The sequence below is a fragment of the Phytophthora parasitica genome (assembly GCF_000247585.1).
Source record: "Phytophthora parasitica INRA-310 unplaced genomic scaffold supercont2.119, whole genome shotgun sequence".
Taxonomy (NCBI): domain Eukaryota; phylum Oomycota; class Peronosporomycetes; order Peronosporales; family Peronosporaceae; genus Phytophthora; species Phytophthora nicotianae.
In genome coordinates, this window is record NW_008649105.1 from 1 (window position 1) to 12,263 (window position 12,263).

The following is a 12,263-nucleotide window of genomic DNA, read 5'->3' on the forward strand; positions in this document are numbered from 1 at the left end:
TTTTTTCAGAAAAAGTGCTTTATGACAGGGTGAAGTGAGTTGGCAAGTGGATCATGTCAACCGAGTATGCAGCGCGCATGGAGATCCTGCAGCGCAAGCGTGAGGAGCTGTGCGTATTCTCGTCGTATCGCATGTATCCAGCTGAAGATGACGAGGTTATTTGTTCTGTTGCCGCAGAACGGCGCAGCGTCAGGCGATCGAGAAGCGGATGACGCTGCGTGAGGCGACTGCGGCAGAGTTCAGCGCTGTGGCCCTCCAGAGCGCTAAGCAGAAGTGGAAAGCTCAGCGGAATGCTGCGATCACCGCCAAGAAGCGCAACGACGAGTTCATACGCTCGATACACGAGGCGCAGAAGCAAGTGCACGATACCTGGAGCAGACTTCACAGCGACCAGTCAAGCAGCAGTGCGCTGTTGGCTCAGGAGAAAGCGAGATACAACCGACGAGTGGAGCAGATCTACCCTGCCTGGCAGGAGCAATTGCAGCGACAACGCGTGCAGAAGCTGAAGGAGCTGGAGGACAAGAAGAGGGCGGTGGAGAGACGTAGATATCTGGCCAAGAAGGTCGGGAGGCTGGCGCTGCTCCTGTATATTGGGTCGCTGATGGTGGTGTGAGTGTTGTTGACGTGACAGAGCTTCGAGAAGGAGCAGACACTAGACGATTTGATTCGGAAGACGGTGCGTTGGAAGATATTGCATTATTGCTACAGCAACAGACGACAAACGTTGGATTGATTGCAGCGTCACGAGGTAGAAATGGCGGAGAATCTGGAGCAAAATGAGTTGTACGAGAGGGACCTTTTGCGCATGCAAAGCACAAACCAAGGTGAAGCTGGAATTTAATGTGTGTGTGGTATAGCAAAAGTCAGCTGATAATGAACTTGTGCTGCAGCCAAGGAGGTTAATCAGAGTATTCGCGAAGTGGCTTTAGAAGCGAGAAGTATTCTCCAGCAACAAGCGGCGAGGCACTTCGAAGCGAGGCCTGAGCTAGACGATGAACTTGCAGGTATGGGCTGACACAATGTTTAAGAAAAATTATGCTGCTAATATCAACTAACGTGATACAGACAAATTATCCGAAACGTTTTCGCCGCGAAATACTCTACGCGCCCTGCGAGAAGGCAACAGGTTTGCTCTTTGCTTCAGACTTAGAGCAGTATCTATCCACATCTCATCATAGCTCTACCGCTTTTTCCCTAGCTCACTTGTATTTGAGGATGACCAACCATACGAAGAAGAGAAGCCTGCACGGCAAATTCGAGTCGAAATTCCGGCGCGTATGAACACACCAACGCGTGCATACTATCATGAATTCAACCAAAAAGGGCCACAGATGGGATATCTGGGTGAAGAATACTTCGAAGACGATGTTGTCGATGAGATGCCACGCCAAATCAAAGCACCTTTCCACTCTATAACAAGCCAGGAATTCCCTGCCAGCTCATACGCTGGAAGCGACAACATAAATCTCAGCAACAGGAACCAGACTGCAGTCGCTGTACACAATAATCCATCTTGGGCTTCAGCTGCAAACGCGATCCCTGCAGGTGACCACACTATATCTCAGACGGCATCTTACCCAGAGATTTTGAGAATGAATCAACAAAGTCCAGCTCCACCCAGCACTCTTGATCGCAGTAACATACGTGAAGAAATAACCAGTCCACCGGGTTACAAGACGGAAGGTTTACCCATATTAGTAGCCGGGAAGCTATATCCCATTCCTGAGGCCAACGAGCCGATTTCTGCAAGTAGAACGATCTCAACGGTACCAGACAGAGTGGATATTCGACAGTCCGAGATCAATTACACTCATGAGCGTGATAGCCAGAGCTCTGTTGTGACGGATTCCTCGGCGCCTTTGAGTACTCCTCCAACCAAAATTACAGAAAATCGGGATGCTAGCTCTCCAGCTGCGCCCGTCACAGTTGTTACTCTTGCCAATGACTCTCTGCGTTCTCGTGCGGATATATATCGACCGATTGAGCGTCAAAAACCCGTCGTAGCTCCGGAGATCTTGATCCCAGAAGCCAAAAGCCAAAAACCTCCTGCGATTAGCATTCCAGAACCCAACGAGTCATCGCTGACAAACTCTTTCATCACCGAAAGAACTGCTGTGGGTCCGGTTAAAGTACATGGATCGAATGATGGGGTTCATAGTAAAACAGAAGCTGACGCTGCTCTACCAGGTCTAAAGCCTCCAGTGGATGAAGCCAGCGATGTTTCGGTGAACACAGACACTGTCAGTACCCTAATCCAACCCGACAATACGAGCACACCCGCTATCGCAGCTTCTGAAGAGCCGAATGAAACTGCAGCCGAAGAGAGCGACAGCAACAAGATCGTACCTCGCGTAACCATAGACGACCACGAGCGTGAACACAACAGTGCGTCCAAGGTGGATTCATTCCATGATGCGATACCCGTCGGCAGCACGATAAACCCGACCCTATTGGTGATGGAGACGACAGCTTTCAATACTGTTGAGGTCCCCACTGAGATACATGACACCCCCAACGAGAAGGCAGCAGCCAGAAAATCCGAAGCCCTACCACCGCCGATCTCGTACAGATTAGATTTGCTGGAGCCCTTTTCCACTGCCTCGACGCCACGCAATGCTCAACCCGCGGAAGATGATATTATCCTAACCAGTATGCAAAGTGAAGACTTTGAAGTACCCGCTAGCAGCATTGAGCCAACTGGAGAAACCAATCCAAGCGTGCCGAGCGTCAACGACACACCAGTTGAAAATAACGTCAGTACTGTGGTGGCCTCAGCTGAAGACCTCACAAATCCACCCGAGCCTTCAAACCCAGCTCCAGAAGAGGTATGTCAATCAACTCGTTTGATGATTGCAAACCATATTGACAATTTTGCCGCTGTATAGGTAAAAACTGCATCACTAACGGAAAAGCTGTCACCAGTGGACCGTGTGAAGGCGCTGGGAGCTTTGATCAGCCGGGTAGAGGAAGGCGCGACTGATGGAGACAAGCTGGGTGAAGCAACCGATGCTGAATCATCATACGAGTCAAAGCGCGAGCTACTGAAGTATGTAAATGATGCTCTGCTCACATTGATCAATCGTCTAACAAACCTTTGCTGTATGCCAGGATGGCAGTGGGAGGACGCAAAGCACAGATTGCATTTTACGGTTCCGATATCTGCTTCGAGCTCATTCTGGACATCTCACGGGACCTTGGACCAGGTAAGTGCAGTCCTGTGGCTAGACCACAACAAGAGTGCTTAGACTTATGGTGTTACAGTGCTCTTCCCATCGAAGGCGTTTGAAGGGATCATGAACGACCAAAAGATCCGCAAACTCCACCAGAGCAACAAGGAAAAATTGCTCGGTAAGAACCATTTTCCACGATTTCACCTTGGCAACACATACCAATCCTCAATATTCTGACAACTTTTCATCGTACAGACTTGTGGAAAGCACTGTCGGGCCATCTGAAGCAACTTGCGCAGTTGAAGGCGATCCCCATGGGTACCCTTGTTGAGCTGTTTGTGGCAGCGTTCCTCGCCCACGACCCTGACAACCAGCGATCGCAGCGAAAGGTAACGTCCGTCCCAATACCCAACCTTACAGCTCTAACAAGTCGCGTTGCAGCTCCGCGAATTCATGGTAACAGTGTGTGGAGGCGGTGATATCAAGACATCAATACCTCGTAAGGAATCCTTCGGCTCATCGAAGCCTCCGTTTTCGCAAAGGCACGAACAACGCACACCAAGCCCAGAACCTGTGAAACCTGCCGAATCTGAGGACAGGATCGGGACCCCGCAGTTGCTGCAGACGGCGTTCTTACAACGACAAAGCCCACCGAAACCAAAGGTGTTCGGAATCGCATCGTCCAGGTGTGTTTCACACTCTCCTTTTGCAACCAGATGGCTCTGCATCGCACTGAGTATCTTGTCGTGTGCAGCTTCAAAGACCGATCAAGTGGGTCTTCCGATGTGCTCATGTCCATGAGCTCCGGACCCATGAAGCTATCTCAAAAGGTGCGTTGATCTTGACTAGTTTTGCCAACGGAGTCAGCCAATCTCACTAAAAAAACCGTTGCAGTTGATGCGCGGCGGCAAGATGAACGATTACTCGGAGTTCGAAGAGGAAGAGGAGGTGGATCTGCAAAACCTCATCGGTTCAAAGTCCACGTTCACCTCCGGGTCCTCCGCGCTGAGCAGATCGCACCAAGCGTCCAAGACATCTCCAACCGGCTGGTCTGCTGGGAGATCCGCTGCCGCAGAAGAAGAGAGCGACGAATTCGACTTCTAGCCAACGCTATATTTTGCGCTGCATACTATTAGCCTGGCCCCTTTCAACTGTATCTGGCATTGCGACCACACGAGGCATGCGGAGCCCCGCTACGTTGCAGTCCACCTGATACCGGCGCAATGCATTCGTCGTGCAATTGCGCATGAAGGGACACGTTGCCACGCATCTGGCAACATGGGTACACCTGTATATTTTAATCTCCCTGGTGTATCACCTGCCTGTGGTCTCTTTCTAGAACCTGTCAGATTACATTTCTATCTTATCAACTGTATGCACCCTTTTTTACCTTGACATTTGTATCGAAGTTCAGAGGGGGGGATACGTGTCGCGCTCTCCTAAGTTTTGGGCGGTCAGCAGGATCCCGCTCATTCCCCAAAGAGTATCAACGAGTCAAGAAGCAGCTCGGAGTCACGATGCGCTTCCTGCACTTGATCCGGCCCGTCATGTGCGTGCTGCCCGAGGTGGCGCAGCCCGACCGCAAGATCCCGTTCCGTGAGAAAGTTCTGTGGACGATCATCACGCTCTTCATCTTCCTGGTGTGTTGCCAGATCCCGCTCTACGGCATCCAGACGTCCAAGTCGTCGGACCCGCTCTACTGGATGCGTGTGATCCTGGCTTCCAACCGCGGCACGCTCATGGAGCTGGGTATCAGTCCCATCGTGACCTCGGGTCTCGTCATGCAGCTGCTTGCCGGCTCCAAGATGATCGAAGTGGACCAGTCGCTCAAAGAGGACCGCGCGCTGTTCAGCGGTGCGCAGAAGCTCTTCGGTATCCTCATCACGCTCGGCGAGGCTGTTGCCTACGTGGTCTCTGGCATGTACGGCAACATCTCGGACATTGGCGCCTTCAACGCTATTCTCATCATCGTGCAGCTGCTCTGCGCCGGTGTGCTCGTCATCATCCTGGACGAGATGCTGCAGAAGGGCTACGGCCTTGGCTCAGGTATCTCGCTGTTCATCGCCACCAACATCTGTGAGAACATCGTGTGGAAGGCCTTCTCCCCCACGACTATCAACACTGGTCGCGGTACGGAGTTCGAGGGCGCCATCATCGCTCTGTTCCACCTACTGATCACCCGCTCGGACAAGCTGCGTGCACTCAAGGAGGCCTTCTACCGTCAGAACCTGCCGAACATCACGAACCTATTGGCTACCATGTTCGTCTTCGTCGTGGTCATCTACTTCCAGGGCTTCCGTGTGGACCTCCCGGTGAAGTACCAGAAGCTGCGTGGCCAGCAGGGCACGTACCCGATCAAGCTCTTCTACACGTCCAACATGCCCATCATCCTACAGACTGCTCTGGTGTCCAACCTGTACTTCATCTCGCAGCTGCTGTACAAGAAGTTCAGTGGCAACTTCCTCGTGCGTCTGCTCGGTGTGTGGCAGGACGTGGAGGGCAGTGCTGGCCAGACTGTGCCTGTAGGTGGCGCCGCGTACTACATGTCGGCCCCCAGCAACTTGGCTCAGATCATGTACGACCCCATCCGCTTCGTCATCTACGTCATCTTCATCCTCGGCTCGTGCGCGCTCTTCTCCAAGACGTGGATCGAGATCTCGGGCTCTTCGGCTCGTGACGTGGCCAAGCAGCTCCGTGACCAGCAGATGGTCATGAAGGGCCACCGTGACTCATCTATCGTGCACGTGCTGAACCGCTACATCCCCACGGCTGCTGCCTTCGGTGGTATGTGCATTGGCGCGCTGTCGATGGTGGCTGATCTTCTGGGCGCAATCGGTTCGGGTACCGGTATTCTGCTGGCTGTGACCATCATCTACCAGTACTTCGAGACGTTCGCACGGGAGCAGGCAGAAATGCCATTCAGCGGCCTCTTCGGCTTCTAAGCACGAGTGCTCGCTGCGATGCATCTTTATAGAGCAAACAGTACACACTGGCATACAATCGATGAACGAGAAGCAAAGGAGACGAGAGGACTGGACTGCCCAACAGGTTGTTCCCGTTCAAGGAGTACTATCAGGTGCTCTTTGCTGACTTCAATAGTAGAATTTGGTTAGGATCATCAGCAAAAGTTGAGCGAGCGAGGTGAGAGGCCCTTCCCCGCTGCTTAGTTCGGACATGAGCCATGCGGACGTCATCTCGATCGCTCTTAGGTGCGCGATGGGCAGTTGATCCTCTTGATTCTTTTGTGACGCGTTCAAGGTGTAGCTGGGTGTGCAGTGCGCTCGGATTCAGACCAGCTTTTCATAAAGCAATAAAATCTTTCAACAATTTTCTGTTTGTTCACTAGCATCACAATGCTCGGCGATTTGGATGAGCTGGAGGGCGACTGAACTGCCGTGACGTGCTTGACCTGGCGCCTGTGGACTCCTCTGACCCTGGACTGTAGTCGTGGAAGCTGGTGCTGTTCGTGAAGGAATGACTGGAGCCACCACCGTTCTGCACGAAACTACTTGAGCTGAAGCTGCTGGCGACATTTCTACCGTCGCGACTTTGGCTGAGTTGCTTCGCCTTCGCGCCTGCTTTCAACGTCTTGTACCACTTGTCGTACTTGGCAATGCGATCGTCCTGCTCCACAAACATCGATAAGTCAACGTCTTTGTAAATGAAATTGCAGCGAGTGTGCACCTTAATCTTCGCCTCTTCCATCAGCTTGGCGATCTGCTCCTCCTGCATCTTTAGTTTGTTTTCCAGCGCCGAATTTCCACTGATACCAAACGTGCGAAAATCAAAATCAGCAACGTAACCAGCTACAAAAAGCTCTTCTGGGATCACTTACCCCATTGCACTGCTTGGTTGCGGAGACGCTTGAACACCACTATTTCGCTGCCGTCGCCACTCTTCAAGAGCTCTTTTGATCATAACAAGCTGATAAATATGTACAACACTCGTTAGAACAAGTAATCCTAAACTGCCCGAACATGGGAGCACACCTTCTGGTTGTAATCCTTCTTGAACAGATCCATGGATTCACGAATCTCGCGGTTCTCAGCCTGTATGTTCGTCAACGCCTCACATTTCTAAAGCACATATCGAAGCACCCAGACGGTCAAACAACCTTCAAGTGAACACTAGTACAAAAAAACTGTTCAGCATACCTTCACCAGCTTGGTGTTCTCGCTGCTGAGCGTCTTCACGGCATTTAGTAGCCGTACGATCTCCATTTTCTGGTGCGCAACGGTCTCCTGCAAACCCTCATAATCCCCCTGGCCACTAACTGAACCATTGTCATTTCCAGCAGAACTGCGTCCATCTTGATACTGATAAGGACTCGAGTCATTGCCGTTCGTCGGTGTAGCACCTGATCTCCGTGGATCCAAAGGTGCTCGACCGCCAAGCTGTTGCTCCATTAGCCTGAGAATTGCACAAACTGTGTCATACAACAAGTACCACATTATACTCCTCACAATTCATCATACCGTTGTCTTTGATTCCTCATTCTGGACGCCACCGCAGCTCTAAGCGTCGATCCTCCATCCACTGCAGTCGCCACCACTCCAATCGTAGTCCTAGCACCACCAAATCCACATCCATTAGCGTCAAGCATCCCTAAAATTCTCTCCAACTCCACTACTCGCCTCGTTTTAGCCGGTAACAAACAAAACGAATCCCCCAACGACGACGACAAGTGTCGCGATGACATCAACAAATTCTGCACCATATTTTACCACGTCAGTCTTGTCTCCTTTTCTCCTCTGCATTTCAGCCTCCCACCTTATCGGCCGAGCCAGGACTCGATAGTCCGATCTCATTCAACCGTCTCCACAGTTCCTCCATCTCCGCCGCTGCAACATTCAATTGCGTCTCCGTCTTCTGCGCCTCCTCCGGGTCTGGAATCTCCGTTTCCACCTTCTGTTGGACTGTATTCCGCTCTCTAATGTCCGCATCATGGCGTTCCTCCGTCACCGTGAGCTTCTCCTCCGTCTCCGCTGGTCCGGGGTTTCTGGCACGCGCCACCTTGGCCCTGTACTCATAGTTTTCAGCCAATAGCATCAGTGCGTCGATTGTGCGCTTGTCGGAGACCCGCTGCGCTGCCTGAAGGAACTTTTCGCTGGCCAAATGGCCTTCCTTCTCTGCCTGGATGTACTGCACGCAAAAGCGAGGATATTGGACGTTATTTTGCTTTGAAACTTTGTGCGAATTGCAGAGGAGATACAGAGAAACACGTACGTCATCGCGGCGCAGCGCTTCTTCGGCGCGTACGGCGTGGAAATGCGCCTGCACGGCGGGTGCTGAACTCTCGTACTCTTCTGATTCCACGGCCTTCCACCCCATTGCGGAGATCTTGGTTTGAGTATTGAGCAAGAAGAAGCAAAGAAAAATAGATATGATTGGATGAAAATGAGAATTATCTGGGCTATGAACGGAAAATAATCTGTGACGTGTGAGAAAGGTAGCCATGTCCTAGCGATCCTACTGCAGTTGACACTCGGGACTGATACCAGCCTTGTCAAATACTAGTGCTACATCCTCTAGGCTGCCTACAAGCTTCAGCACCGGTGTGAGTAAATCCCCTCTTTGTAGCAATTCGATGACGCAGTGGTTGTCGGCTTCCCACTTAAAGCACACCTCTCCGCGGATGACAAGCTGCTGGTTCAGTAGCTTGGTCCACATATCGCGGTAATTGATCAGGTGTGGAAAGCAGCGACGCAAAGAGTGTTCAGTAATTGTGAACTTCGTTCTCGTGGTGGCGAGTAGCATACCCCGATATTTTTGCTCTAGACGCACAAGTCCCACTTCGATGTCTGGAAAGTACGAGGACGTGGCTCGCCAATGTTCAAGTAGCGCTTCAACACCAACCACGCCACCGCACACAATGTTTGGCGACGTGGTATCCCTGAGAAAGTCTTGCTGAACATACGATCCATTTTTATCTCCGTTGTAATTGTTGGTAAATTTATTCGACACGGACACTGCTGGCATGTATCCGTTGCGAAAAAGGCGAAAGTACTCCGCCGCAACGTTCCAGAGTGTGTTTGTCAGCGGCACTCCAGCAGCAATGAGTCGACGCTGTAACTCGAGCTCATCTACTCCTTCGTGGAGAGATCGGATATCTTCTTCCAGCTTAATAGCTTTGACATTTTGTCTCTTTCTGTATCGAGCTGTGTTCACTCGTCGTTGCTGTCGGCGGAGCTCGATTTTGGCTTCGGCCAACAGCTCCGAAATACTTTTGAGGTCCATCGTAGAGGTCGATTCTTGGCTGATACGGCTTGAGACGATAGGTGTGCGCGTCAGTGCTTTGAAGCAGGGCATGGAGATCGTCTGATTTTGACGGTCAGGGCTGGTCTTGTCCATGGCAAATGTCCTGTTGTACACTGGTCTTGTACGTTGCACCACACCGCCAATAACGCTGTCACCCAACCGATTGATATTCGGAGGGGACAGAGTGCTGTGAGTCATCTCAACGCCCTCAAGGACTCGAAAGAAGTTGTGAGATTCTTTCAGGCATGATCCTTAATTTTAAGCCGTGTTCGCTTGCCAGTCAGCGATTGATAATCAGGGAGCAATCACTACTCGTTCTGCACTCCGTGAGTCGCGGTACACCTGTGTAGTGTAAACGGGGAGTCATCGTAACGATACACTATTACAAGTACTTCCTCCGTCCGAAAATATAAGCGGGTCCCCAGCATTGGTACTGTCCGGTAATATAAGGGTTAAGTTCGGACATTATCTACTTTATCCTGTTCAATCGAACTTAAAAGTATCGTAGCCTTGTCGTAAATATTGTCGTTGCAGGTCAATGAAAGTGGAAGGAGACCGTTGTTCATGCGCAACTGCTCTTTTGATAGATGCGGAAGCTGATACTTATTACAGCCATCGACGTTCATGGACGCCTGTAGCACAGACTGTAGCGTGACAAACACTTTGTCAATAGTGCTATACTCAAGCTGGTTATAGGCTTCCTCGACGTTGTTGACCAGGTCTTCAATTGTTCTTGCCTTCTTCTTGTGCTGTAGCGATTGGATTGACGCGAAGAACCCGAGGTCGTTGACGTTGAAATCAGGAGAATTGGCTGGTTGTGGTTTAATGCTCATATCCCACCCACCATCACTACAAGCAGCAACCACTTCGGGATCGTCCGCAGCCACGTGTGGCTTAGCATTGTCATGCTGAAGAAACACGCGCTTGCCCGATGGCCAAACCACTTTGACGCTCGGTATGACCATCCGGCACAATGCGTGGCGGTACACGTCCTTGTCGACATTGTAGGTCTTTAGCTCCAGTGTGCCGGCCGGTCGGTTTTTACTTGATCGTTCGGCCGGCTCGTACACAACGAATGGCCATAAACCAATCTTGCCGTCCCAAATCCGGTGGCGCTTACTGTCCCACCGCGGGCGCGCAACAGCAACTAGGAACATGACCTTGACGATGTAGTTTTTGTTTTTGACAGTAAGATGGGGAGGTTCCTCGTGCGTTCCCAGATAGAATCGCTGGTTCTCCTTCTTCAGATAAAACCATTTTTCAATATCGCGGGAGGACCGCGGTTCGAACCGTCTTGTTGTGCTCTTCGTTTTTAACCAATACATAGGTCCCAACGCGCGATATTAAGATTAATAATATTTTTTTGGTATGGACCCGCTTATATTTTCGGACGGAGGAAGTAACAGTCTACCAAGTACACCAGGTACACACCATTCCAGCTTTAACCCTTCGCCAGCACCTCAAAATGACCAGCAGTGCTCCAATGAATACGCGTAAACGCAAGAATCTAACTCCGAGTGAACGGGCGGAAGTCATTGCCTTCCTACTGAAAGTCAGCATCGAACTAGAGCCTCCGATAGGTGCTATTGCGGCGTGCTCGACTAAATATGAGTGCAGTGACGACCAGATCGCCCGTCTGTGGCGCCGGGCCCTTCAAGACATCAAGAGCGGCAATGCCATTAACTACGACAGTGGCAGGAAGGGCAAGAGCGGCCGGAAGACGCGGTTAACGGAGGAGTTCCGCCACGACCTCAGCCACGCTATCGAACTTACGCCATTTGAGGAACGAACTGACATTCGCACTTTAGCGAGTTCCCTTGGTATTGCCAAGTCGAGTCTTCACGATTACTTTCTTGCTGGTGCATTTCGACGTCACACCACGCGGCTAAAGCCGTTATTGTCGGATCAACATCGGGCTGATCGACTCAAGTTCGCCTACGGATTTGTACATCGGGGTCCACGCAATACGCGAGTGTTCGACAGCTTCATGAACTACGTTCACTTAGATGAAAAATGGTTTTATCTGAAGAAGGAGAACCAGCGATTCTATCTGGGAACGCACGAGGAACCTCCCCATCTTACTGTCAAAAACAAAAACTACATCGTCAAGGTCATGTTCCTAGTTGCTGTTGCGCGCCCGCGGTGGGACAGTAAGCGCCACCGGATTTGGGACGGCAAGATTGGTTTATGGCCATTCGTTGTGTACGAGCCGGCCGAACGATCAAGTAAAAACCGACCGGCCGGCACACTGGAGCTAAAGACCTACAATGTCGACAAGGACGTGTACCGCCACGCATTGTGCCGGATGGTCATACCGAGCGTCAAAGTGGTTTGGCCATCGGGCAAGCGCGTGTTTCTTCAGCATGACAATGCTAAGCCACACGTGGCTGCGGACGATCCCGAAGTGGTTGCTGCTTGTAGTGATGGTGGGTGGGATATGAGCATTAAACCACAACCAGCCAATTCTCCTGATTTCAACGTCAACGACCTCGGGTTCTTCGCGTCAATCCAATCGCTACAGCACAAGAAGAAGGCAAGAACAATTGAAGACCTGGTCAACAACGTCGAGGAAGCCTATAACCAGCTTGAGTATAGCACTATTGACAAAGTGTTTGTCACGCTACAGTCTGTGCTACAGGCGTCCATGAACGTCGATGGCTGTAATAAGTATCAGCTTCCGCATCTATCAAAAGAGCAGTTGCGCATGAACAACGGTCTCCTTCCACCTTCATTGACCTGCAACGACAATATTTACGACAAGGCTACGATACTTTTAAGTTCGATTGAACAGGATAAAGTAGATAATGTCCGAACTTAACCCTTATATTACCGGAC

At 51.1% G+C, this 12,263-nt stretch overlaps 5 protein-coding genes across 23 annotated transcripts; 2 read left to right on the forward strand and 3 right to left on the reverse strand.

Moving 5' to 3' along the window:
- Positions 1–21: 21 nt before the first annotated feature.
- Positions 22–4,592, forward strand: PPTG_19448 (hypothetical protein). Of its 14 annotated transcripts, XM_008917834.1 has the most exons (14): positions 22–109; positions 178–562; positions 632–676; positions 740–824; positions 891–1,004; positions 1,066–1,126; positions 1,199–2,825; positions 2,886–3,046; positions 3,109–3,203; positions 3,262–3,348; positions 3,426–3,559; positions 3,612–3,856; positions 3,925–4,000; positions 4,065–4,592. In XM_008917834.1, exons 1-14 carry the CDS (start codon positions 54–56, stop codon positions 4,272–4,274), a joined length of 3,381 nt encoding a protein of 1,126 aa, XP_008916082.1. In that variant the 5' UTR covers positions 22–53; the 3' UTR covers positions 4,275–4,592. The 14 variants fall into 14 exon arrangements, with proteins under 14 accessions (XP_008916082.1, XP_008916083.1, XP_008916090.1 ...); XM_008917835.1 differs by having other exon boundaries at positions 22–562; XM_008917842.1 differs by having other exon boundaries at positions 178–676.
- Positions 4,220–8,554, reverse strand: PPTG_19450 (hypothetical protein). 6 transcript variants are annotated; one of them, XM_008917852.1, is made up of 9 exons: positions 8,397–8,554; positions 7,941–8,312; positions 7,805–7,878; positions 7,646–7,735; positions 7,325–7,580; positions 7,160–7,246; positions 7,006–7,094; positions 6,855–6,933; positions 4,220–6,794 (listed from the first exon to the last, which is right to left on the reverse strand). In XM_008917852.1, exons 1-9 carry the CDS (start codon positions 8,499–8,501, stop codon positions 6,519–6,521), a joined length of 1,428 nt encoding a protein of 475 aa, XP_008916100.1. In that variant the 5' UTR covers positions 8,502–8,554; the 3' UTR covers positions 4,220–6,518. The 6 variants fall into 6 exon arrangements, with proteins under 6 accessions (XP_008916100.1, XP_008916099.1, XP_008916098.1 ...); XM_008917851.1 differs by having other exon boundaries at positions 7,646–7,878; XM_008917850.1 differs by having other exon boundaries at positions 7,941–8,554.
- PPTG_19449 (protein transporter Sec61 subunit alpha) lies at positions 4,532–6,511 on the forward strand. Its single transcript, XM_008917848.1, has one exon. The coding sequence runs from the start codon at positions 4,688–4,690 to the stop codon at positions 6,110–6,112; it is 1,425 nt and encodes a 474-aa protein (XP_008916096.1). The 5' UTR covers positions 4,532–4,687; the 3' UTR covers positions 6,113–6,511.
- Positions 8,555–8,639: 85 nt separating the features above from the next.
- Positions 8,640–9,626, reverse strand: PPTG_19451 (hypothetical protein; the record flags this gene model as incomplete). The annotated part of the gene is made up of 1 exon (XM_008917855.1): positions 8,640–9,626. The coding sequence occupies one exon, from the start codon at positions 9,624–9,626 to the stop codon at positions 8,640–8,642; it is 987 nt and encodes a 328-aa protein (XP_008916103.1).
- Positions 9,627–9,880: 254 nt separating this feature from the next.
- On the reverse strand, positions 9,881–10,753 carry PPTG_19452 (hypothetical protein; the record flags this gene model as incomplete). Its single annotated transcript, XM_008917856.1, has 1 exon — positions 9,881–10,753. The coding sequence occupies one exon, from the start codon at positions 10,751–10,753 to the stop codon at positions 9,881–9,883; it is 873 nt and encodes a 290-aa protein (XP_008916104.1).
- Between the last annotated feature and the right edge of the window lie 1,510 nt (positions 10,754–12,263).

Coding starts and splice junctions, on each gene's coding strand:
- PPTG_19449 (XM_008917848.1), top strand. CDS start 4,688: ATGCGCTTCCTGCACTTGATCCGGCCCGTCATGTGCGTGCTGCCCGAG.
- PPTG_19448 (XM_008917834.1), top strand. CDS start 54: ATGTCAACCGAGTATGCAGCGCGCATGGAGATCCTGCAGCGCAAGCGT. Junction 677..739: donor ACGATTTGATTCGGAAGACG/GTGCGTTGGAAG, acceptor GATTGATTGCAG/CGTCACGAGGTAGAAATGGC. Junction 3,047..3,108: donor TCAAAGCGCGAGCTACTGAA/GTATGTAAATGA, acceptor GCTGTATGCCAG/GATGGCAGTGGGAGGACGCA.
- PPTG_19450 (XM_008917849.1), bottom strand. CDS start 8,501: ATGGGGTGGAAGGCCGTGGAATCAGAAGAGTACGAGAGTTCAGCACCC. Junction 7,879..7,940: donor GTCCTGGCTCGGCCGATAAG/GTGGGAGGCTGA, acceptor AATATGGTGCAG/AATTTGTTGATGTCATCGCG. Junction 7,247..7,324: donor AGAACACCAAGCTGGTGAAG/GTATGCTGAACA, acceptor TATGTGCTTTAG/AAATGTGAGGCGTTGACGAA.